Genomic DNA, 23,148 nt, shown 5'->3' on the forward strand with positions numbered 1-23,148 from the left:
CCCACAACAACAACCACAGGATCGCCTCCCACAACAACCACCACAAGAACACCTCCCACAACAACAACCACTGGAACAACGCCCACAACAACCACAACAGGAACACCTCCCACAACAACCACCACATTTTCACCTCCCACAACAACAACCACAGGAACACCTCCCACCACAACAACCACAGAAACACCTCCCACATCAACAACTACAATTTCACTGCCCACAACAACAACGACAGGACCACCTCCCACAACAACAACCACAAGAACACCTCCCACAACAACAACTACATTTTCACCTACCACAACAACAACCACAGAACGTACCAAAGAATTCTCCACAACAACCCCTAAAATAATTACACATCCAGTGGTAACAACAACACAAAAAAAAACCTCTCAATGTATGTGTGAATACCAGAATCATACATTTCCTGCTGGTAAGTTTTTGTTCTTCTTTCCTCGTTGTTGTCCATGCAATAATTATTTAGTTATTAAACTTTAGTTTCTTATTTTGCCTTTCCTTTTTATAAAACTTTTTTTCATAAAGTGTTTAAAAGATAGTTTTTTTTATCAACGTCCATTGAGGAATAATTAACTTTTTTTGCAGAAAGTTGAAGTGGCCACAGGAAAATCTAATAATCAACTCTGTTGCCAGTGTGGCCAACTAACAATGTTAACAACTGTACATTTTATAATCCATTATTAGTTATTTAGCTCTAACTCAGTTCTTATTGTCACATAGGTAGCGCCATGTACAATGGGACTGATGGAAAAGGCCAGTGTTACACTGCATATTGCGATTCATCATGTGGTACTGAAATCCGTCCCCAGCCATGTAACTTTACACCTCCACCAACTTCATCTATTCCCATAACGAGCTCTCGCACTCCAGTAATTCCAGAAACCCCAGGCTGCCTTTTTCTCAATCCACCTAGAAAGGTATTTGAATTAAAATTTGTTGTTCTTCCTGAAAGTTTACAGCAAAATAATTTTTTAAACAGCCTCTGCAACATTTGTGGACATACAGATAAGTGTTAAATTTAATACATCCGACGTGATTTATAGTGTGTATCAGTGTGTATGCCTCTTAGGCTAAAATATAATGTAACTCATGTGTAATTCATTGCTAAAAGCACTGTTTTGCTCTCATCAGAATGGTGAAACCTGGCGTTCAAACAACTGCACCACAGAAACATGTGAAAATGGAAAACACATTACAACACATGTGCAATGTAATGTAACAAATATTGTTTGTGAGAATGGGCAACCACCAGTTAAAGTTTATGATGAAAATGGCTGTTGTTTCCACTATGAATGCAAATGTAAGTTTCAATAAAACCCTTTTAAAATTCCACATATCAAAGCTGCTAAACATGTAAGTAAATTACAAAATTATCTTTTGTTTTGATGCAATCTCAATCTAATATTTGCAGGTGTTTGTGGTGGCTGGGGAGATCCTCATTATGTGACATTTGATGGACAATACTACAGCTTCCAAAAAAATTGCACTTATGTCCTGGTTAAAGAGATCACACCTCGACACAATTTTAAAGTTTATATTGAAAATGTAAACTGTAATCCCACTGGAACTGTGACCTGTCCTAAATCCCTTATTGTGTATTACAAAAACTATACAGTTATTCTCACACAGGAGAGAGGAGCAAAGACTGTGAACAAGGTGGGTATCACTTAGACAAAGTGTCTTAAAAGTACTGACATTATAATATATTCAAATATTATGCAGCACCATTGAGATATTTCACTAATAGTAATTAATGCTAAAATTCCTTAGGTATATGTCAACGGCAGTCTTGTCACTACTATGTTTACAAATAATGACATGACCATCACAAATCAAGGAATTGAGATGCGGTTAACAATCCCAAAAATTGAAGCAGTTGTGATGTTCAAAGGTCTTTTATTCAGCGTAGATGTACCAATGACTCTTTTCTATGGCAACACAGAAGGACAGTGTGGTAAGCTAATAGTTGAATGTCTTAAAGTATTGATTGTGAAAGTTAAATGAGCATAATATGGTAGTAAATAATGCTAGAAATAAGTCTATGTTCTAATTAAAAACCTATATTTACAAGTCAAATTTTCCTTCATGATCTGTGATTGATATAACATTCTCTTCTGCATTAACAGTTGCAGTTTTATTGAACTTGTGACAGTGCTGTTTGTAGCCCATATGATTAAAACATGGGCTACTGTATCGCTTAGTAAAGAATGCCAGGCTCATATACAGGCTGATAGTCAGTTTGTCCCTGTGTTTGGCTGTAATCTGTATAATGTTAACATTTCTTTTCGCAAGGTACCTGTGACAATAACACAAAAAATGACTGCAGACTGAAAAATGGTCAGATTTCTCCATCATGCTCTGACATGGCATATGACTGGCGTGTATCTGTCGACAATACGCCATACTGCAATGGGCCTCCCCCTCCACCTCCACCTCCACCTCCAACATGCGTCACAAGCTCACTTTGTGAAATCCTAAACAGCGAGTACGAATTTACAAAATAAACACATGTTAGTTCCATCAGTGAGACCACTGGAGTAATCTTCTTTATTTGACATTGTGTTTTAAGGGTATTCAAGGAATGCCGCAAAGTAATAAGTGTACATCCATTTTATGAAGCCTGTAAATTTGATGTTTGCTACACAACTGTTCCTATGGGATGCAGCAGTATTGAGGCATACAACTTGATGTGTGCTGAGGCATCTATCTGTGTAGACTGGAGGAATGCTACTAAAGGAGTGTGTGGTAAGACAGAGCTTTTTTTCTTAGTTTTTTTTTAACCATAATGTTTTAGATGTTTTCTAACCATTTTCATCTTAAATACATATTTGTTTCTTGTAGAATATAAATGCCCAGACAATAAAGTCTACAAGCCTTGTGGGCCAACTGTTGTTCAAACTTGCAATGCAAGGTAATCACTACATTATCATAACTGCACCCAAGTAACACTAAACACAAAGTACAGTTACAGGTGTGATAAGAGCACTCAAAGAGTGCAATTCCCCACAGCGAGTGAGGCCTATACTAAAACTTTGATGTTTTAAATCTTTTTTTATATTAAAATGTCCTCAAATGCTCAGCTAACCTAGGTACTCATGTCTCCAAAAGCCTAGTTTGTTGTTGGAAAATTTGAAGACTATCCATAACAAATGTGGAGAATATAAAGTTTTTACTGATTTTCACATTTGATGTCACATTGACTGGATTTTTTACCCAAATTAAATCTGTTATTGGTATCTACCGTCACACAAAATGTAAACGTATCTTAAAAACTGTGAATGCTGGACAGCTAACAAACAGACAGGCAGAGAAACAAACAGAACAGATTACATCATCCCCTGGGGAGGATAAATACAATCAGTCTTGAACTAACTGGAAGTTGAATGCAAAGTGGTATGAGATGAAAAACATGCATCAGTTTTAGTGACATTTCAGGTCATTATTTGTAGTAACCGATTTCAGCCTGAACCAAAGGGGACTAAGTGATGCTACTCCTACTCCAGTACAAAAGTACTACACTGACATATAATTATAAATTCTTGTTCTATTTCTGAAGTAATGATACCTCTTAACTGACTTCTTATTTAGATACAATGAACAGTTCTCTCAGCAATGTAATGCAGAAGGTCCCCAAAACAAGAACTGCAATTCTTTTGGAGAGGGGTGCTTCTGCCCAGGGGGAATGACTTTGTTCAGTTCAACCTCTGATGTCTGCGTCTCCTCCTGTAAGCATATTTTCTGTTGCATATTAAAGAAAAATCTAATGTGAATCTTTGTAAGTATACATGTGAGCTGCTTGTTTTTATGATTTAAGGTTGCGCTGGACCTGATGGCAAACCTAAAGAGGTAAATGCTATGATATTCTACATATACATTTTCAATTATTCACAGTGTATTTGTTGATGTTGTGTAAATAATTCTTTTTCATCACCTATATAGCTTGGTGAAACCTGGAAGATTGGCTGTCAGGAATGTGTTTGCGATAAGAACACTTTTAGTGTGGTTTGTAAGAATGTAACATGCGCTACTCAAAATCCAGTAAAGTGCACCGAAGGTGAGGTGCTGGTGAACAAAACAGTGGACTGCTGTGTGACACCGACATGTGGTAAGTTGTTTTGGATATCACGTATCCTCTTCTGCATGAATCAAAGCAAATATGAACAGTTCTTCAAAATAAAAAATTCAAATAATATTTTAGGGCACAGTTTAACATCATTTAACAACAGCAATAATCAGCTCCTTAAATTAACTGGGTTTAGAAAAGGATTTTTTTTTTTGGGCGGCTGCTCACTCACTGAGCTAAACTGGTGCCCAGGAATATGCCCTTTAAATATGATATTTTTAGCTCATCTGGTTGAAGGACCTTCATCTGTCTGTCTGTCCATCCACCAATTACAATGCTCCTCCTAAAGAGGAATTGAAACTTGCACACAATGATCAATTTGGTCTATAAGACTAATTTTTCTCAAGGTTAAGGTTGGGGTTTTTTTTAGGAAAAAACCTGTGAGTTGCAACTGATTTTGAGCCAGATGAGCTACTGCTAAATATCATTGATGTTCTGGATCTATTTCCTTTTTTTTTTTTAATATGTGTTTTCCAGAAACACCTGCTGTAAAATACTCTAATTAATTCTGGATTTTACTGGTTTGTTTTGTTTTATATCCACTAATGCTGGAACTATTTCCACCAACAGAATGTAACACGAACACTTGTCCATTGCAACCACATTGTGACGTGGGATTTGAATTGAAGGTTAACACCCCAAAGGATAAATGCTGCCCTGTTTACAGCTGTGGTTAGTGCAACTTATAGGTGTTGTTTATTCAGTGTGTGAAAAGTCTTAAACTTTAATCTAATTATTTTTGTGAACACTGTCTTATTTAGTGCCCAAAGATGTTTGTGTCTTTAATAATACCGAGTACAAGGTAAGGAATAATTATAGTGAATATTTATATTTATTTATATGTATTTTGGAGGGTTTCTTTAAAGGCAATATTTATATTATGTGTTACTATTAAGACTGTTAAAACATTACTTTTTATGTTCACACACAGCCTGGTGATGATTTCCGCAAAAGCCTATGTGAACAATGCCTCTGCACTGAAACCAAGAATTCCAAAATGGAGCTGAACAGCTACAAGTGTACTGAAATACAGTGTTTAAAAAATTGTGACAAGGTACTTTTTGATGAAAATATTTGTATTTTCATTCATTCTGAATGTGAACCACTAAAATTATATGTAAATAAGGATTTTAAATGACCTCACATTTTACGTCCAAGCTCATTTACTCACATACTTTATTTTTTGAAATCTAAGATGAGTGTGTTTTTAAAACAGGTGAAGATTTATGTAATTTATGTAGTGTATTATTATTGATATGTTTGAAGACCTGATCTAAATATTGGAAAGTGCTGCCCTAAATGCTGTTGCTGATTTGTGAAATCAATCTTTAAAAGGGTTTTCATTTGTTCACTTTACAGCTAGCTATTCACATAGTTATGTTGATGTGATATGCTCTGACTTTACATGTCTATCTATAAAATATTTGTTAAATATCTGATAAATATAGTTTTTACCAATTCAGCAAACCTTCTACTCAACCTTCTTAAGTAGCAATGAGAATATTTCTGGAAAATAATATTTCTCTAATATTTTACTATTTGAGTATCACAGATCTAATAGCTACCACAATCTGCTAAATACCACTTGCAGGATGATTATTAAGTATTTTGTAACTGCTGCCTACTAATCATGCTATATGTAGAACATATAGCATGATTTAACAATATTAAATGTTGTATTTTTTTTTTTTAAAAATAGGGCTATGAATATACGGATGTGCCTGGATCATGTTGTGGAAAATGTATAAGGACAAGCTGTGTTGTGAATGTCTCAGGCGTTTCTTCTCCAGTAATTATTAAGGTTGGTACAACATAATTGAAACACTTAATGAGTTGTGATATGAAAAAAAATATCTTCTTAATAACTGACTACTGTTCTTCACAGCCTTCTCAGACTTGGTGGTCAAAGGATCAGTGTACCAAGTATGACTGCGTGAAAGTGAACAATGAATTTGTAGTTGTAGTACAAAACACAACATGTCCTCCATTTGATCCCAACAACTGCATTCCAGTGAGTACAATCCTTTAAAAGCAGAGGTTTTGTTTCTTACAGCCAAATATTGACACTCAAAAAAGAACATTTGAAAGATTAGTTAGTTTCTTTCTTTCTTCCTTCCTTTCTGTGATTTTGTTTTATAATTATAAAATACAATTCCTAAAATTGTAAGTTTGATTTAAATGTATTTAAAATGTACAGAAGCCAAAAACAGTCAATGTAAACTACATCCAAATAAAAATATGCATCATTAAATTAAAATAACTGCAAAGCCAAATTTTTTAATTAAACAGAATCAACCTGCTATTGGGTCTTCCAACAGTTTTTTATACAAGTAAGTTGTGTAAGTTGCTAATGTTTACAGTACAAACTCCCTGTTTTTCAGGGAACTGAGCAAACAGATGCAAGTGGTTGCTGCAAAATTTGTAAGTATTAAAAAAAAATCACATTACACAGTATTACTTTATATTTTTGAAAATGTAATTTCATATTAATATATGCCTTCATAAATCATTTATAACTGTTAAATCTCAAATATTTTCTTCTGTTACCCCAAGAAAGAAAGCCAATGCTTATAAATTTCCTGTCAGGCAAACCACAAACAAATCATTTCAGCAGCATGTTTTCATTCACAAAGGCTTCTAGACTTAAGAGCTTTTTTAGGTGACGATCAAATTATTAAACATGAACAACAAACAGAACATGATAATTACCAATCCGGTCATTCAAGTGATTTTCTGTCATTCACAGGTCTGCCTCCTTCCCCCTGTAAAATCCACACCAACACCACCTATCTGTACATAAATGACTGCAAATCAGTTGAGAAAGTGGAACTCACATCATGTGAGGGATCCTGTGGAGCATCCTCCTCAATGTGAGATTCATGAAAATATGCAGAAACAAACTATTTACTCATTCATGCTAAACTGCATGTGCTGTTTTTTATGATAATTTCTTATTAAACAGTTGTTTGTTTTTGAAACTATCTTTATTTACAGATATTCGGCAAAGGCCAATAGCATGATGCATTCATGCACCTGCTGTCAAGAAATGAAGACCAGCGAGAAGGAAGTGCAGATAAAGTGCGCCAATAACACCACAAAAATGTACAAGTACATTTCAGTTGACCAGTGTGGCTGCAAAGCTGCTGAATGCAAAGAGCATGATTGTAAAGATTGTGAAAAGAAAGATGGAAAACTGGACTAGAAAATCTGACAAATATATATGTCAATTATTTCTTCCTAAAACCTATCTAAACAATATAAACATAATATCAGAAGACTAAAAACAAAACTCGATGCTAAACCTCTTAAACAGCAGAGATGTTTTAGTCTGAAACTTGCATCTTCTTAAGTTGTCTCTTTCTAACTTAAAGTCCCTCTCCAAACATTTGCATGTACTCTTTTGGAGGTGGGAGAAAATAATATATTTCTGTGGTGGGTGTGTCCTTTCATCTCTCCAGAAGTCATTCCCTTACAAACTTTATAATGTGCCGTTTCAGCTTCCACATAAATTTAGAAATTCAGATTTAACTGAAATCGCAGTAATTCAGTCATGGTTCTTTGAATTGGGAAAAGAGTTCCATATAAGAATGGGAAAACCAATAACTTGAATTTTAAATTATAGTTGAACATTATTTCTAACAACACAATTATGTAACATTCAATTTTATTATTAGCAAAAGAGTTAAAAGAATGTCTAAAATATCTTTGTCAAATATCTAATATTTTCAACTACTTTCTATTTCAATAAAATTCAGCTTTGATCATGATCATGTGTTCTTGTTTTGGTTTTATATCCATTTTCTGTGTGGTCATTCCTCATTTGTAGCAATAATTGCATGGTATTTGAAAATATACCATCATTAATATTACATGTATTGAATTTGGATTATTTGATGTGATGCTACTTGAAACAGCTATTGGGTGCAAAACCTTTCAACTCTAAAATATCTTTCTGCAATTGTCATTTGTAATAAACCCAAACGTATAAGCCAATTTGTTGGCAAAGAGTCAAATGCACTTGCAGCACAGATTTTGAGTAGCTGGAATAAAAACCTCATCCAGAATTCACATTAGATTCAGATTAACTCTGACAGAGGGCAGACAGGGTGGCGTGGGTGGAGACAAGTGTTAAGGCTTGATTGGTGACAGAAGGATTGCAGCACGATTGAAAGGGAAGGGTTTCAAAGCTGTAGTGAGACTTGCTATGATGTATGGTTTGGAGATGGTGGCACTATAAAACAAAGAAAAATTGGAATTGCTATATATGCAACTGGGTATAGGTAATACATATGAAAATGTGATGTTAATAATCTATAAAGCAATAAGGAGGGTAAAGCTATTAGTGAAGCAGCTGAGATTATTTGGCCAAAGCAAACTTTGTTTAAAAATTTGAAACAGCCAGGAAAGTAAGAGCATGCAATCTGTTTTTATAATATTATGAGCATTAAGAAAATTAATTATTAGAAAGAGGTATTAAAAGGTTGTTTTTATTCGGGGGGGGGGGGGGTTTCTAAAATACTAACACTTTTAGACTCTATATAACACAAATGTCATGGCAGCAACTCACTGTATGTAGATGTATGACCAAGATGACCTGCTGAATGTCATTACTCAACAGAATTCCAGAATGAGGAAGAAAGTTGATTTAAGTCACTTTGAACATGGCATGGATGGCAACCAGACTGGTCTCAGAATTTCAGAAACTGGTGATCTACTGGGATTTTCCCGCCATCTTTACAGTTTACAGAGGATGGTACCACAGTGAGTGGTAATATGGTAAATGGCCTGCATTTGTATAGCGCTTTTCTAGTCCCTAAGGACCCCAAAGCGCTTTACACTACATTCAGTCATTCACCCATTCACACACACGTGATGGCGAGCTACATTGTAGCCACAGCCACCCTGGGGCGCACTGACAGAGGCGAGGCTGCCGGACACTGGCGCCACCGGGCCCTCTGACCACCACCAGTAGGCAAACATGGGGTTAGTATCTTGCCCAAGGATATTTGGCATGCAGCCAGGAGGCAGCCTGGGATCGAACCACCAACCTTCTGATTAGTAGCTGACCTGCTCTGCCACCTGAGCTACAGCCACCCCCGTAATAGTGAGAAGGACTCACCAGGCTCATCCAGGCTGGAAAAACTGATCAGGAAGGCTGGCTCTGTGGTCGGCATGAATCTGGACACTCTGGTGACAGTGGCAGAGAAAAGGACACTAAAAAACTGCTGGACATTATGGACAATGCTGGGCATCCTCTGCACACGGCCATAAACAACCAGAGGAGTCTGTTCAGTGACAGGTTGCTTCTCCCAAAGACAAGAACTAACAGACTTAAAAACTCCTTTGTCCCACACGCCATCAAACTGTTTAACTCCTCTCTGGAGGGGAAAGGGAGGGGAAGCAGGAGGACAAAGGAGGGGGGAACAACTAAGCTGTAGTGCCTTTTCACTGTCCAATACTTTTTGTTAATAACCAACGGTGCAATAGACTTCAATACTTGAAATGTGCAATTCCCTTGTATTCTTATTCCTATTTATTCTATTTATCCCTTTTGTATACTCTTTATTTATATATGTCTCTGTATTTATATATGTGTATATATGGTATTCTGCTCACATTCTGTAACTTCTGTTGGTGCTGTGCTATTTGGAAACCGAATTTCCCAGAGGAACCCACCCGAGGGATTAATAAAGTTCTATCTTATCTTAAATCTTATCTTATCTTATCTTATTGTCTTGTAAAGTCAGAAAAGACTAGCCAGACTACTTCCAACTGATAGGAATGCACCATTAACTCAAATAACCGCACACTGCAACCAAGGTATTCAGAAGAGGATCTCTGAATGCACAAGATATCAAACTTTGAACGCAATGAGCTACAGCAGGACCACAATGAGTACCACTCAGAAACTCAGCTACAATTCATGCAGACTGACTAAAACTAGACAACAGAGGAATGGAAAAACATTGCCTGGTTTGATGAGCCTTGATTTCTGCTGGAACACTCAGATGTTAGGGTCAGAAACAGAAACTGACAGTTCAGGCTGCAGGTGCTATGATGGTGCGTATATTTTCTTGTTAAACTCTGGGCCTGTACCTAATGAGCATCATTTAATTGCCACAGTCTCCCCGAGTATTGCTGTTGACCACGTTCATCTCTTTATAACCACAGTGTACCCATCTTCAAAAAATATTGTTTCCAGCAAGATACGTGTGCCACAAATCTCAAAACATCGCAAACTGGTTTCGTGAACATGACAATTAGTTCACTGTATTCAATGGCCTCACCAGATCTCAGGTCAATAGAGCACCTTTCGGAAGTGGATGAACAAATCTGCAGCAAGTGTGCGATGCTGTCAGATCAATATTGACTAAAATCTCAAATGAATGTTTTAATCGTGTTTAATATCCTCCTTAACAGCATCGTAATTACTGGTAACATATCTGTTAATTTGGTTAAAATGCACGTTAAATAGAAATCGTACCTTTCACTTCTGCCTTTGGTGGAACGATGGTCTTCTTCGCCTCATCCCACCGGAACCTTTATAGTGTAACACACCGCTCGGCAGTCATGTCGGCGCTGAAGTCCAGTCGCTCGTTGCCAGAGTCGTGAAAAAATCGCCGGTGTAACTCATTCTGCAGTTTTTATACTGAAGAATAAAGCGTGTCAAGATTATGTATTGAGGGGAAGCAAGGCGTTCGTTGCAGTATTGATTTATTTTGAGGTAAAGTAAGTTTTCTCCCGACTTCACCCTGAAGCTTTTTTCTTCTTCACTGTTAGCTAACGTTAGGCAGCTTAGCTGAGTAGATATAATAAAACAGTCAACACCACGTCGACTTTGCATATGTTTAAGTGCCATTAAGGTTATATAGGAGAGACTTCCTAAGAAGTAGAACTTACAGTTAGGGCACTACAGTGGAGGGAGTTTAAATTATTATTGCTTGCAGCTTGCAGTTCTTGAATAAACTGAGAAATAAACTGTTCGCTTTTATTTGAGCTACAGTTAGTATTTTTTCATCCCACTAACCCATATTTGTTGCTATTCTCCATTTTATAGTGCGTGATTACATTAATGCGTAGTTACTACTATAATCAGCAGCAGTTTATCTGTTTTCTCAGTTAGTTGCTTGAGCCATGACATCGCTATCAGAGGAGGTTCTGTTGGTGGTGAAAAAGGTCCGCCAGAAGAAGCAGGATGGCACTCTCTATCTGATGGCTGAACGTATAGCCTGGGGTCCAGAAGGCAAAGACCGCTTCACAGTCAGCCACTTGTATGCAGATATCCGCTGTGAGTACTAGATGCCGTTAAACTACAAATCGAGGCACAGAAATGCTCATCTCTACAAAAATTGTTCAAGCTGCTGTTTCTGCTCTGTACAGGTCAGAAGATCAGCCCTGATGGGAAAGCCAAAGTCCAGCTCCAGCTCGTCCTTCACACTGGCGAGAGCACCACATTCCACTTTGCCAACGAGAGCACTGCACTCAAAGACCGAGAGGCTGCCAAGGAACTGCTGCAGCAGCTGCTGCCTAAGTTCAAGAAGAAAGCCAACAAGGAGCTGGAGGAGAAAAACAGGTACATTTTTAACGTAAATACATGTATCAAGGGTAATGTTTTAGCAGAAGTAATCACAGTCTGTAGCCTGCCTGCAGTAATATGTGGTGGTCGTGTTTGTAATTCAATTTTTGGATGTTTAAATGGGGGCCTTCATTTTCAAATTGTGTGAACTGGGGTGTAGATTCCCAGCTGCATTTGTTTTTTCTGAGAAGTTGGATCTCAGAGCTTTCAAACCTGAATGGACCGCAGTCCCCCAGTAGAAGTGGAAAAACCTGGTTTTGTTTGTTATCTGGAAACGTAGTCATTCAGCCATGACTAGCAATACCTGAAATGCAGTGCAATGCCTCCTGCTGCTGCTGCTGCATATTCACAAATAGAGCCTGATCAGTTCTCTGAGTCAAAATACATAACAGTGGTAGTACAGATTCTTTTAAACTTTTACTTCTGTTTATCGGATTGGTGTGGCTTTCCACATCTTTGAGTTCTCTGTAAACTCCTATTGAGTTCTCAGAGTCCATCTGTGTGCATGCCTGAAAGTTGTTCATATTTATTTAGTATCATGATAATCCTTTTGGCTCTGCCACAGGATTTCCCATTTTACAAATATTCTGCAAACAAAGTGCAAATTACAAATGCTTGTCCTGCAGACCTGTGTGGAAATATACTCATTATTATTTATATACACATTTGTATATAAAGAATGACATCAGTTCCAGGGCTCTAGAGTGCGACCAATTTGGTAGCAAATGCAACCAAATATTTCAGTGGTGCAACTAAAAAAAAAAATTTGGTCGCACTGTTCGCGTAACAAAAAAAAAAAAAAAATCTCTGCAACTCTCTGTGTGGCCAACAACAGACACACATTATGCCCCTATCGTGGACTAAAGCAATCAGAGATAGTCAGGGGCAGGACGTCACTGATTGGCAGTTGAAAGTGCAGTTGGAAGAGGGAGGTGAGTAGCTTGAATAAAGCGATATCGATTCATTAAATCCTGAATCGACTTTTAAATATAACTGTGTTTTGCCAAAAACGACAGATTCTCAGATTAAAGCTCACAAAACTATTTCAACAACCACCAAACAGCAAATGAGAGCAGGTACACGGATTCCACACAAAGACGTAAACACAGAGCGGACCCGACGCATCAGAATCAGCTTTGTCTTTCTCGGCTTTCTCACCCGACAGCCCGCAGACGGACACGCTGTCGGAGCTCAGCGATTCTGATGCGTCTGGTCCGCTCTGTGTTTACGTCTTTTTGCGCTGATTCTGAGCTGCAGGTTTTGTCTCTCTCCAACTAAAATTCAGCGAGCCAGCAGCAAAGGAAACAGCAAACTGCGCTTCACATATGATCAATGTCATCATGAATTCCCTCTGACTTTTGCTGTTTTGCTTCCACCACAATAAAAATCACACTTCATGCACAGCTCTCTCTCTCTCTCTCTCTGTACTTCAAGAACAGTTTCTCAAATCTCTGTTTTCTGCATTATTCATTCGCTTATTACCCACCAGTCTACCGTTGTTTACAGCGCTGTCGGCCACTGTCTTTTTCTTTTCTTTTTCTTTTTTTCACTTAAATGAAAAAAATATATTTTTAAGGTTATCTGCTATAAAAAGCCAGGCCAGAAAAATCTCCTTCAAGTTTTTCTGTGTTTTATTCTCAGTTACTTTCACACAAAGGCATCTGCTGTGATGTTCACAATTCTGATGAAGTCTCACATGTATCAGTACCGATAAATGATCAGAATTATAATATTTCTGACTGTCTGGGGCTAAGTTGAATCGAATCAGGACTTTGAGAACCTGAATCAAATGAATTATAGAAATCAGTGATGATACCCAGCCCTAGTGAGCAGCCTAGGCCTGAGAGAAGTGGATGTAGCTGTGGGTAATGAGAAAAGATGAAAAGAACTATTGATAACTTTTTTGTTAAGTTAAGGCCTGATCCATCTGAAATTCATAGCCAGTGCTCTGACACGGTGTCATCAATCTTTGAATGCTGAAAAAGCAGCAGTGTATCCAGAAAACACATTATGTGCTGCAATAAATGCACTGCCCAAGTGTCCCCTCTCCCCACTGCCTTTCAGCAGCATGCAACAGCAAACAGGTCGTCAGAGGAGGCCGAGATGATGATTAAGTTTAACATTTTCTACAATATTGACAAAGCACTTTAAGCACAAGATTGTTAGTTAATAATTTAGAAATGAATATTGTCTGTATGGACTGCAATTCCCCCCCCCAAAAAAGTGCGCATGTAAAACTGCGGTGTTAAGCGATGCGGTTGAAAAATTTGAGTTAGGCACACCGGTGCGCCCATGGCAAGAAGTTAGTCTAGAGCCCTGAGTTCAGTTTAATTTGATTTTTTTTAATTTGTTTGTTTACATTGTCTTATATTTGACTTACATTTGACTTTAGTAATAAGAGATATTACGTCTGAAATGCATTTTTAGTGGAGTTGGAATTTATAAATATGTATAAATAAAGGCTGGTAAAAACAAGAGAGGGGAAACATAATGATAATCTCATTATTTACCTGCTCTTTTCAATAATAAAAATATAACCATCTGGCAGATTTCACTTGAGTGGCCAGTTACATTTGCACTGTGGGCATGCATGAACTAATGTAAACAGGAAGCAGAGGGCAATTTTGTGGAAAAATACTATGGGGAGTCAATGATGAAGTGAAACTATTACTCAAAGAACAAACTGAGTATAAAGTGGTCATGGTAGTAGACAACAGAATAGGAGTTGCCACAAAAGGAAAATGCATCTAGGAGCATTATCCATACACACACATTTAAGCTGATTAGGAAGCTGTTATGTTTCTGTTTAAATTTTGTGGCTGATGAGACTAAACCAGTAAACAAATGAGGGTGCCAGCATCAGCATTTCCAAAAGTGTCTTTTCTGCCCATCTAGACTAAAACACAGACCCACAATTTTCAACCAAAGCTGGACCAGCAGCATTTCTAGGTTAAAGGATCTTAAAATGCTGCAGGAGTAGTGTAACCGTGGCTCAGGGGGTTGGGAATCGCATCTGTAACCGGAAGGTCGCCGGTTCGATCCCTGGGCTCTCTGTCCTGGTCATTGTGTCCTTGGGCAAGACACTCTACCCTACTTGCCTACTGGTGTTGGCCAGAGGGGCCGATGGCGCGATAGAAGCCTCACTTCTGTCAGTCTGCCCCAGGGCAGCTGTGGCTACAACTGTAGGTGCCTCCACCGGTGTGTGAATGTGAGAGTGAATGAATAGTGGCATTGTAAAGCGCTTTGGGTGCCTTGAAAAGCGCTATATAAATCCATTATTATTATTATTAAATGGTGTGTGGGAATATTGTGATTAAAAACACTGCATTCTACATGAGTGTGTCTGATCTTACAAGATATGGCTAAAATTAATAAAATAAATACAATTAACAAAAACTCTAAAACCAAATTGACTTTGTAGTCCAATAAAAGTTAACAAAATGAATGTCTGCATAATAGTACACAGATCTGGCACTTCTTGAGTCAAAGATCGAATTGTCAATTTGTATCTATCTTATTTAATGAGCTGACTGAGAAACAGTAAAGCAAATAAAGATGCTCCCAGCTCCTTTACATTTTTATGTGTCAACACACTTTTACTCTTTTATTTTTGTATTTTCTCCTGCAGGATGCTTCAAGAAGATCCGGTGCTTTTCCAGCTATATAAAGACCTTGTGGTGAGCCAAGTGATCAGTGCTGAGGAATTCTGGGCCAACCGGTTAGGAGGCATTAACAACACAGACCCCTCACCATATAACAACAAACAGGAAGTTGGTATATCTGGAGCCTTTTTGGTGAGTCCATGAAGTCTGACATAATTATGTCACATTTTCTAATCTGAAGCTCTTACCTACAGCTAAAGTTTAACAGACCTCACTTTTATGCTCCACAGGCAGACATTAGACCTCAAACTGATGGTTGCAATGGCTTGAGATATAACCTGACAGCTGACATTATTGAATCCATCTTCAGAACATATCCTGCAGGTAAAGAATTATGTTATCTCCAACTCTTAAGCCCTTAAAAATCCCAGGAAGTGGTTATTACAAGCTCAGGCTTTTATTTCAGTCAAAGCCTGCAACAATGATTTTTAGGGCTGTTCGATATTACAATATTTATCAGATGACGATATGAAAACGTCTATCGTTTTATATTACGCTGTTCTTTGTTTCATGGTGTCGCAAAATAAAAAGTTTACGGCAATATTTTTTTCATGGTTTTGATGGTCACTGGCTATATTAATAAGTTCTCTCTTACTCTAATATTTAAAATAACTACACTACGGATGGACAAGCGACTGTTTTTACGCGTTGTCGTTAGCAAAAATGACAGTAAACTCAGCGTGTGGCTCCGCCGTCCGCTTGTTTATTTTACACATAAACCTTTCACAATAAAGCTGAAGATCCTGTTGTGATTTTTCATAATAAACTGAAATGATGACAAACAGAAAGACCAGTCAAAACAAATCAAGGACCTTATTTCTAAACGAGGGGCTACCTCTGAAGCATGGACATTGTTATGAAAAGTCTGACATGGACCAGAAAACTGTACTATGCAAATTATGCAGAAAACCGGTCCCCACCTCAGACTCAAACACGGCAAACATCTTTTACCACCTACTTAAGAGTCACATAAAAGAATATGGAGAGAGTGCTCAAGATAAACCATGCATCGGTCAAAACACTCGACTCCAGGTACACGACGCCCAGCTGGAAATACTTCACGCAATTCGTGTTACTCGAGATTCAAAGAATTTACAGAAAATGTAAAAGTTTTTGTGATGTATATCGTTGTTGGGACAATAAATGTCTTGTATCGGGATATGAGATTAATGATTTTAATAACTGGCATGCAGTCAATCAGAAAGGAAGCAAAACTACAATTTTCTCACTGAAGCAAAGTCAGTGAGAAAACTGCATAGAGGCTTCGATGTTTTTCCTCAGTCTATTAAATGTGCAGCTGGTGTCCCTCATGACATTTAGAAATTAATTTTTTGACTTTGCATTTTACTTGCAGTGAAGCAGAAGTATAGCGAAAATGTGCCTCATAACCTGACAGAAAAGGAGTTCTGGACCCGCTTTTTCCAGTCCCATTATTTTCACAGAGACCGCATCAACACAGGGACACAGGATATCTTCTCAGAGTGTGCAAAGCAGGATGAGAAGGGTAGGCAATCTGACTCCTTTCTAGGACTGCCACCACACGTAAGAAGCCATTAATGTAAAGTTTTAACATTCAATCCATGCAGGGTTAAAGACTCTCGTGACTCAAGGAGTAAAGAATCCTTTGGTTGACCTCCAGTCGTTGGAGGATAAAACATTAGATGAGGTGAGATGATTAGCCATCCTCAGTCATTTGTGATAACTCTTTAATCGTTTACCTTCCTTTACATATCAAAACCTGTTTTTTGTGACACAGGGTTATGGAATTTGCACAACACAGCCCTCAACTTCCAATGCAAACAAGTCGGTGAAGGACAGCAGCAACTCTGCCATTATAAAGCGGTTCAACCATCACAGTGCCATGGTCCTGGCAGCAGGCTCAAGGAGAGGGTAAAGAAGTCACACTTAAACCTGAGTGCAAGCTTTTCAGCGTCTTTTATCATTTTCCTGAAAATCTCCTGTTTTTGAAGGGAGTTGGCGTCTGACCAAGCCAGTGAGACGAGCAGTACAGATGGAAACTCGAGGGATTCTGACTTCTTTCAACCTCCTGTTAAGAAGGTACAATGGCTTTGCTTTTTTTACAGTATTGCTCTCTGTGTAGCAGCTTCACTGACTCTGTTCTGTGGACAAACTTTCTTAGGTTAAACTACAGGAAGCCATAGAATTTGAGGATCTGCAAAGGGAAAACAGACCAAAAACAGTCCCATTAAACCTGAAGAAGTCTGACAGGTACCACATGTCCACTTATTTTCATATATTATTAAATTCTTTCTGGGTGACTCCATGCTTTTTTAATCTAATAATATCATCAGTTAACAAGTGTAAAGTGATTCTAAATTATCGTTAGTTAATAAATTTAAAACATACACAACTTATGCCTGTAGCTCAGGAGATAGAGCAGCTCATCTGCTAATCGGAAGGCTGGTGGTTTGATCTCTTGCTACTGAAGTCTGCATGCCAAGATACTAAAACACCATATGAAGAGCCAAGATGGAGTTAGTTTGGGCAAGATACGAACCCCAAGTTGCTCTCAAGTTGTGTGTGAATGTTAGATAGAAAGCACGTAGAAAAAGCAATAAATGAAAGAATAAAGTGAATGGGTGAGTGAGGCAGGTTGAATAAAGTGCTTTGAGTCCTCAGGTAAAGTAGAAAAGTGCTATATGAGAACCAGTCCATTTACCGTTTAGTTTATTGTTTTGTTTTTACCTAAAATTTAAAAACATCTAGGTTAACATACAAACAGCTGATGTAATTTAGCTGTCTTTATTTTCCAAGAATTTTGCAGTTTATGAAATTGTTCAGTAAGCTGTGTTTGTGTTTTGAAATGTAGTTTATTGAGAGATTTTTGCAGATGAGGAAGTTGACAGAACAAAGACGGAAGTTTTGGAAAGTCCGGTGGTTTTTGATTGCATCATTGCCTGGCTGTATCTTTTGACTAAACAATTATTAGCTCAGTAGTTCTTACCTGCGACTTCTTCTGTATATTGTTTACCTGAGTTAAATAAATTGAACACAAACTCTTCACATCAGAAGCCAAAAAAGATCACATCCACATATAATGCTAGTTTATTCTCCCAACAGAAATTATATCTATTAATCTTAGTTTCATGCCATGTTTTTCCCTGCACTGGCTCGCAGCTCACAGAAGCACTGCATTAGGTGCTGATTAGCTGTCAGGTTTAGAAAAATTTGTATAGCCGGGATAGTTTGTAGAACTCTACAGACAAAAATCAGCCAAGCAAAATTTGAGAAGAGGGTTTGTTGTTGCTGATCCTTACTTCTTTTGTACAAAGTTCTCACTTGCAGTGTTTCATAATAGATGTGATGTAATACAAAGTCAAATGTTTTTGCTACAGCTTACTGTTGCTATAGCACAAGGGGCTGCTCTTCTATTTTGCAGCACTGATTCATGTTTTAGGCTAACAAAACTGCCTCGTTTTTAGTCAGACTATCCAATGTGTCTCACTTCTCTTTTTACAAGGTATGCTCATGGACCTGTGCCACTTCAATCCCAGCAGTATACAACTAGCCAAGATATCATCAACTCTGTCAACTACATCCGTCATGAGATGGCTAGTTACAAACCCAGCCTCACTCAGGTTAGAGCTCAGACTTTGTGTTTCTGTTACTTTAGCATTTGGCTAAAGATGATGTCATCAGATCTTAACCTGCATTCACATACTCATTCAGACTACAATTAGATGCATGCGTGCTATTGATGAGCCTCTGTTGTGATTCAACTGATCTTTGGAGTCATTCGTGCACAGCTGTGAAGTTTAGCAACTAATTTTCAGGTAAAGTTCAGGAGAACACGTGTTAGGGAGGTGCCCAACAAAGAGTCTGATATCCCTGTGATGTTGTTGTTCTTTCAGCTTAGAATTCAGTGTCGCTCCAGGCACATGTTTAGGATGTAAGCCTCCAGTACTTTGTGTCAGAAAGTCAAGGCAGAAAGGCTTTTAAACACATAGTTAATGTTGTAAACAAGTCCATTTAAATGGAACTATAAGCCAGGAAGTTGAGTGCTTAAACCCATCACAAAGCAGCCCTGTCATTTACTGGGAAAACCTTGGCAGACATCCATTTTTTATGACTCTTCCCTCAGAGATGGGACATTTCACATACTGAAGCTTATATTCAGTGTTGCCCCTGTCAGCAGATTGGGAGACATTTCATTGTCCCAGCCTGCAATAAGTAGATGATGTTGATATTTTCACTTTCAAATGGTGATTATCAGAGCTTTCTTATATATTGTAAACTTTGTAATGTATTGCAATATTTAATTAGTTCAGTCTGCTACTGTTATTGTCTTGGAGCAACTGTAATCCACATCATTTCCTTATTAGGGATTATTGAAGTATTCTGATTCTGATGAACGGATGAGACAATTTTGGAATTAATTTATTCTTTGGTAGAAAAAAAAAGATTTAGATTATCGTACTTGAGTATTTAAATTGTTAGAAATAATCTAATAATTCAGGTAGTGACCGAAAGAGCGAGATCGGGAAAACATAGGTGGAAATTGGCTTCCTCCGAAGGGTGGCTGGCCTCTACCTTAGAGATAGGGTGAGAAGTTTGGCCATTCGGGAGGGGCTCAGAGTAGAGCCGCTGCTGCTCCACATCGAAAGGAGCCAGCTGAGGCGGTTCGGGCATCTGACAAGGATGCCCCCTGGGCGCCTCCTGGGCGAGGTTTTCCGGGCATGTCCCACCAGGAGGAGGCCCCGGGGCAGACCCAGGACACGCTGGAGAGATTATATCTCTCGGCTGGCCTGGGAACGCCTTGGTGTTCCCCGGATAAGCTGGAGGAGGTGGCTGGGGAGAGGGAGGTCTGGGCTTCTCTGCTTGGGCTGCTGCCCCCGCGACCCGGCCCCGGATAAGCGGAAGAAAATGGATGGATGAATAATCAAACCTCTCAGAGCTAAAAAAAAATTCAATTTCAGATCCTCTACATTTAATTTTACTGTTGATATCACTGTAATTACTTAATCTGCTTACTGTTACAGCTTTATCAAATTATGAGCATGACAGATTTTAACTACAGTCACGCTTTTTGTAGGTGTTGTCCAGCACAGCAGCTACTTCTGCCATTGCAGCACTTTCTCCAGGTGGCGTCCTCATGCAGGGAGGTGCACAGCAAGCCATAAATCGTAAGTGTGCACTACAAATTTGGTAAAAGCATTGTTGCTGACTATTGGCAAACTATAAACGATTGAGCAATATGATGAATGTCAGCTGAGATGTGGGCTGATCAAGTAGAGTTGTCACCCGGGGCGAGCGATGTGGACAACTTGTGAACAAGGCAACGTAGGATTTTCCAATTCATATCAATTCATATCATAGGAGCATTTAATAAAAATCTTGGACAGTTTAAATCTCAATGACCTCAACGTCACAGGTAGAAGTTTCTCGAAATCTTGTTAATGCGATAACTCAAAAAGGAAGCCACCTAGGATTTTGATATTCATATGTTAGGTGTATCTGCAAGGAGGCTGAGGGGGTAGCACTGGCAGCTACCAGCATTTTTCTATCCTTAAATGTGTTTAATTTCCACCACGAAAACGATCGGTTGTCTTGTATTGAAACATATTTTACCTAACAGCTTTGAGACTAATTAAGGTTTGTCTTTTTTCCTTCCAGAAATGGTACCGACCGAGGTTCAGGGAGAGTTGAAGCATCTTTATGTAGCTGCTGGAGAGCTATTGAGACACTTCTGGTCCTGTTTTCCTGTAAACACACTGTTTTTGGAGGAGAAGGTGACTGACATTCATTTTGTTTCCATTATCCCTGTGACCCATATATTTGACTACACAAGAAAATCATCTTTGTATTTAATGTATATTTCTGCCTCCATGTAGTTTTGGGAGTAATTAATTAATTAGCATTAATATTGAGTGAACATTGACATAAGTACTGTGCAAAAGTCTTGAGCCAATCTTTTTTTTATTTTAATATATATATATTTCTAGGACAATGGGAAATAGGTGCTGTGTGTACAGTATATAAGGAAAAAACAGTTTGTACAATTCTAACAAAAGTGAAAGTTTATATTTGGTATGACCACCTTTATTCTTCAGCGCAGCCTGAACTCTCTTAGGCAAGCTTTTATGTAATTTCTCTAAGTAGCCCTTTAGAAATATTTCTTCTGGCTTCTTGAAGGATATTGTATTTGGGATCATTATCATGCTGTAAAATAAAGCAGATGTTTTCCGAACAGTATTGCAAAAATACTAAAATATGTTATCTTTGCCATTTTTCATAGAGTGAACTAAAGAATGAGGAGAAATTGTGTGGTTTTTGCATGTAGGGGGGTGTCAGGCTGCTAGTAACAAAATGTGAAAAATTACAAAACAAATTGGCTCTTTTTTTATGCCTGATGATTTCGTAGGTCAGTAATATGTCTGTGTAGGTTCTCAGTCATCCAGGTCATGGTACTCTATGGAGCTTGGAAAGAAAGTGGCTGGATTTCTTTAAGTTTTCATTTTCACAAAATGAAAAGTCTGCTCGCTTTCTGTCTAAGCTTCTTAGACCGAAAGGTCAGCAAAATATATCAAAATGAGGGGTGGCTCAAGACTTTCTTGAGTTTTGAAATTAAAGTGGAAGAGAAAGGCTTTTGTCTTTAAAACAATAACTATACTTAACTAGGTATTTGCTATGAAAACTAGTAGACATGCTTGCCACCGTAAAGCTGAAACTTATGTGAATTAGTTGACTTCTATCCATGTCTGCACACCATTAACTTAGTCTTTGTTTGTTTTTTAAATTTATGTGTTTCATGTTTTATTTTTTTCTTGCAGGTGATTAAAATGAAGTCGAACCTCGAGAGATTTCAAATGACTAAGCTTCATCCTTTCAAGGAAAAAATTCAGCGTCAGTATTTGAGTACAAATGTAAGTTTTTGAGCCATCGACAGTGTTGCACAGACTTTCTTTCACCTCGTAGATGTAGCGCTAAAGTCTCTTTGGTGTTCCCACAGCTCACAGGGCACTTGGAGGAAATGCTGCAGACTGCCTATAGCAAGTTCCAGGTCTGGCAAACTCGTCGGATGATGAGGAAAACCTGAGCTCTGACAGTTTTTCAAAGAGAAGCCAAGAAAGACAGTAAAGTGGTCGGACAAATGACTTGTGAAGGTCCTCCGAACTGCTGTGAGCAGACCACAGACTAAAGCCTAATGGAACACAGTTCACAAGGGCTTAATGAGGAGGATATAGAGGGATGCTGCTACAACCCCAAATGTTCAACAAAGACTAACTGCATTTCAGTCACAGAAAACTGTAATTAGTTTCTTTCTCTTTTCTTTGTCTTTTCCTGGTGTTTGAGAGATTGGTGCCTGTAATGGTTAAAACAGGACTTTTAAAAGGGTTTAACATGACCAAAATGCAGATGGAAATGAATAAAACTACAAAAACGGCTCTCAGGACAACAGTGTGAGATGCAAGTGGAGGACTGCCAATGTGTTTCATCAGTGCACAGAACAGAATGAAATGTGCATTGATGTGCAAGACACCCTTCTGAACTCTGGATAGATTTGGTTTTTTTGAAATTTTCAAATTTTATTTGAAATCTTAATCAAGAGGGGAAGTGAATATAGCAATACTGTAAAGACGTTTCACACACGAGTGCATTAGTACATGTGGCTCAAATCACACTGTCACTGATTTGTAACGTCTGCACTGAAGACAGAAATGTAACTCTGAAATAAAGTGAGGCATAAAGCTTTTGTTCATCATACTGCTTGTGTAGGCTTAGTTATTTCATTTAAATCTCCACAC

The 23,148-nt window shown here is 38.2% G+C and overlaps 2 protein-coding genes across 2 annotated transcripts; both read left to right on the forward strand.

Moving 5' to 3' along the window:
• Positions 1-161: 161 nt before the first annotated feature.
• Positions 162-7,911, forward strand: LOC102309068 (intestinal mucin-like protein). The gene is made up of 19 exons (XM_005941656.3): positions 162-436; positions 742-938; positions 1,153-1,321; positions 1,433-1,677; positions 1,792-1,975; positions 2,314-2,506; positions 2,591-2,766; positions 2,863-2,932; positions 3,610-3,746; positions 3,836-3,867; positions 3,961-4,126; positions 4,715-4,816; positions 4,906-4,946; positions 5,076-5,198; positions 5,844-5,945; positions 6,030-6,155; positions 6,526-6,565; positions 6,891-7,014; positions 7,139-7,911. The coding sequence occupies exons 1-19, from the start codon at positions 403-405 to the stop codon at positions 7,344-7,346; spliced, it is 2,469 nt and encodes an 822-aa protein (XP_005941718.1). The 5' UTR covers positions 162-402; the 3' UTR covers positions 7,347-7,911.
• Positions 7,912-10,666: 2,755 nt separating this feature from the next.
• On the forward strand, positions 10,667-23,107 carry gtf2h1 (general transcription factor IIH, polypeptide 1). The gene is made up of 15 exons (XM_005941657.3): positions 10,667-10,868; positions 11,264-11,432; positions 11,525-11,717; positions 15,349-15,514; positions 15,613-15,706; positions 16,737-16,886; positions 16,969-17,048; positions 17,139-17,272; positions 17,353-17,440; positions 17,523-17,611; positions 18,864-18,981; positions 20,436-20,526; positions 21,017-21,132; positions 22,174-22,266; positions 22,353-23,107. The coding sequence occupies exons 2-15, from the start codon at positions 11,279-11,281 to the stop codon at positions 22,437-22,439; spliced, it is 1,653 nt and encodes a 550-aa protein (XP_005941719.1). The 5' UTR covers positions 10,667-10,868; positions 11,264-11,278; the 3' UTR covers positions 22,440-23,107.
• Positions 23,108-23,148: the final 41 nt, after the last annotated feature.

This window comes from Haplochromis burtoni, unplaced genomic scaffold (genome assembly GCF_018398535.1).
Source record: "Haplochromis burtoni strain Fernald_Lab_line unplaced genomic scaffold, NCSU_Asbu1 Contig_324, whole genome shotgun sequence".
Classification (NCBI taxonomy): domain Eukaryota; kingdom Metazoa; phylum Chordata; class Actinopteri; order Cichliformes; family Cichlidae; genus Haplochromis; species Haplochromis burtoni.

Coding starts and splice junctions, on each gene's coding strand:
- LOC102309068 (XM_005941656.3), top strand. CDS start 403: ATGTGTGAATACCAGAATCATACATTTCCTGCTG. Junction 1,678..1,791: donor GAGCAAAGACTGTGAACAAG/GTGGGTATCACT, acceptor AAAATTCCTTAG/GTATATGTCAACGGCAGTCT. Junction 3,747..3,835: donor TGATGTCTGCGTCTCCTCCT/GTAAGCATATTT, acceptor TTATGATTTAAG/GTTGCGCTGGACCTGATGGC.
- gtf2h1 (XM_005941657.3), top strand. CDS start 11,279: ATGACATCGCTATCAGAGGAGGTTCTGTTGGTGGTGAAAAAGGTCCGC. Junction 15,707..16,736: donor CTTCAGAACATATCCTGCAG/GTAAAGAATTAT, acceptor TTTTACTTGCAG/TGAAGCAGAAGTATAGCGAA. Junction 16,887..16,968: donor TGCAAAGCAGGATGAGAAGG/GTAGGCAATCTG, acceptor CAATCCATGCAG/GGTTAAAGACTCTCGTGACT.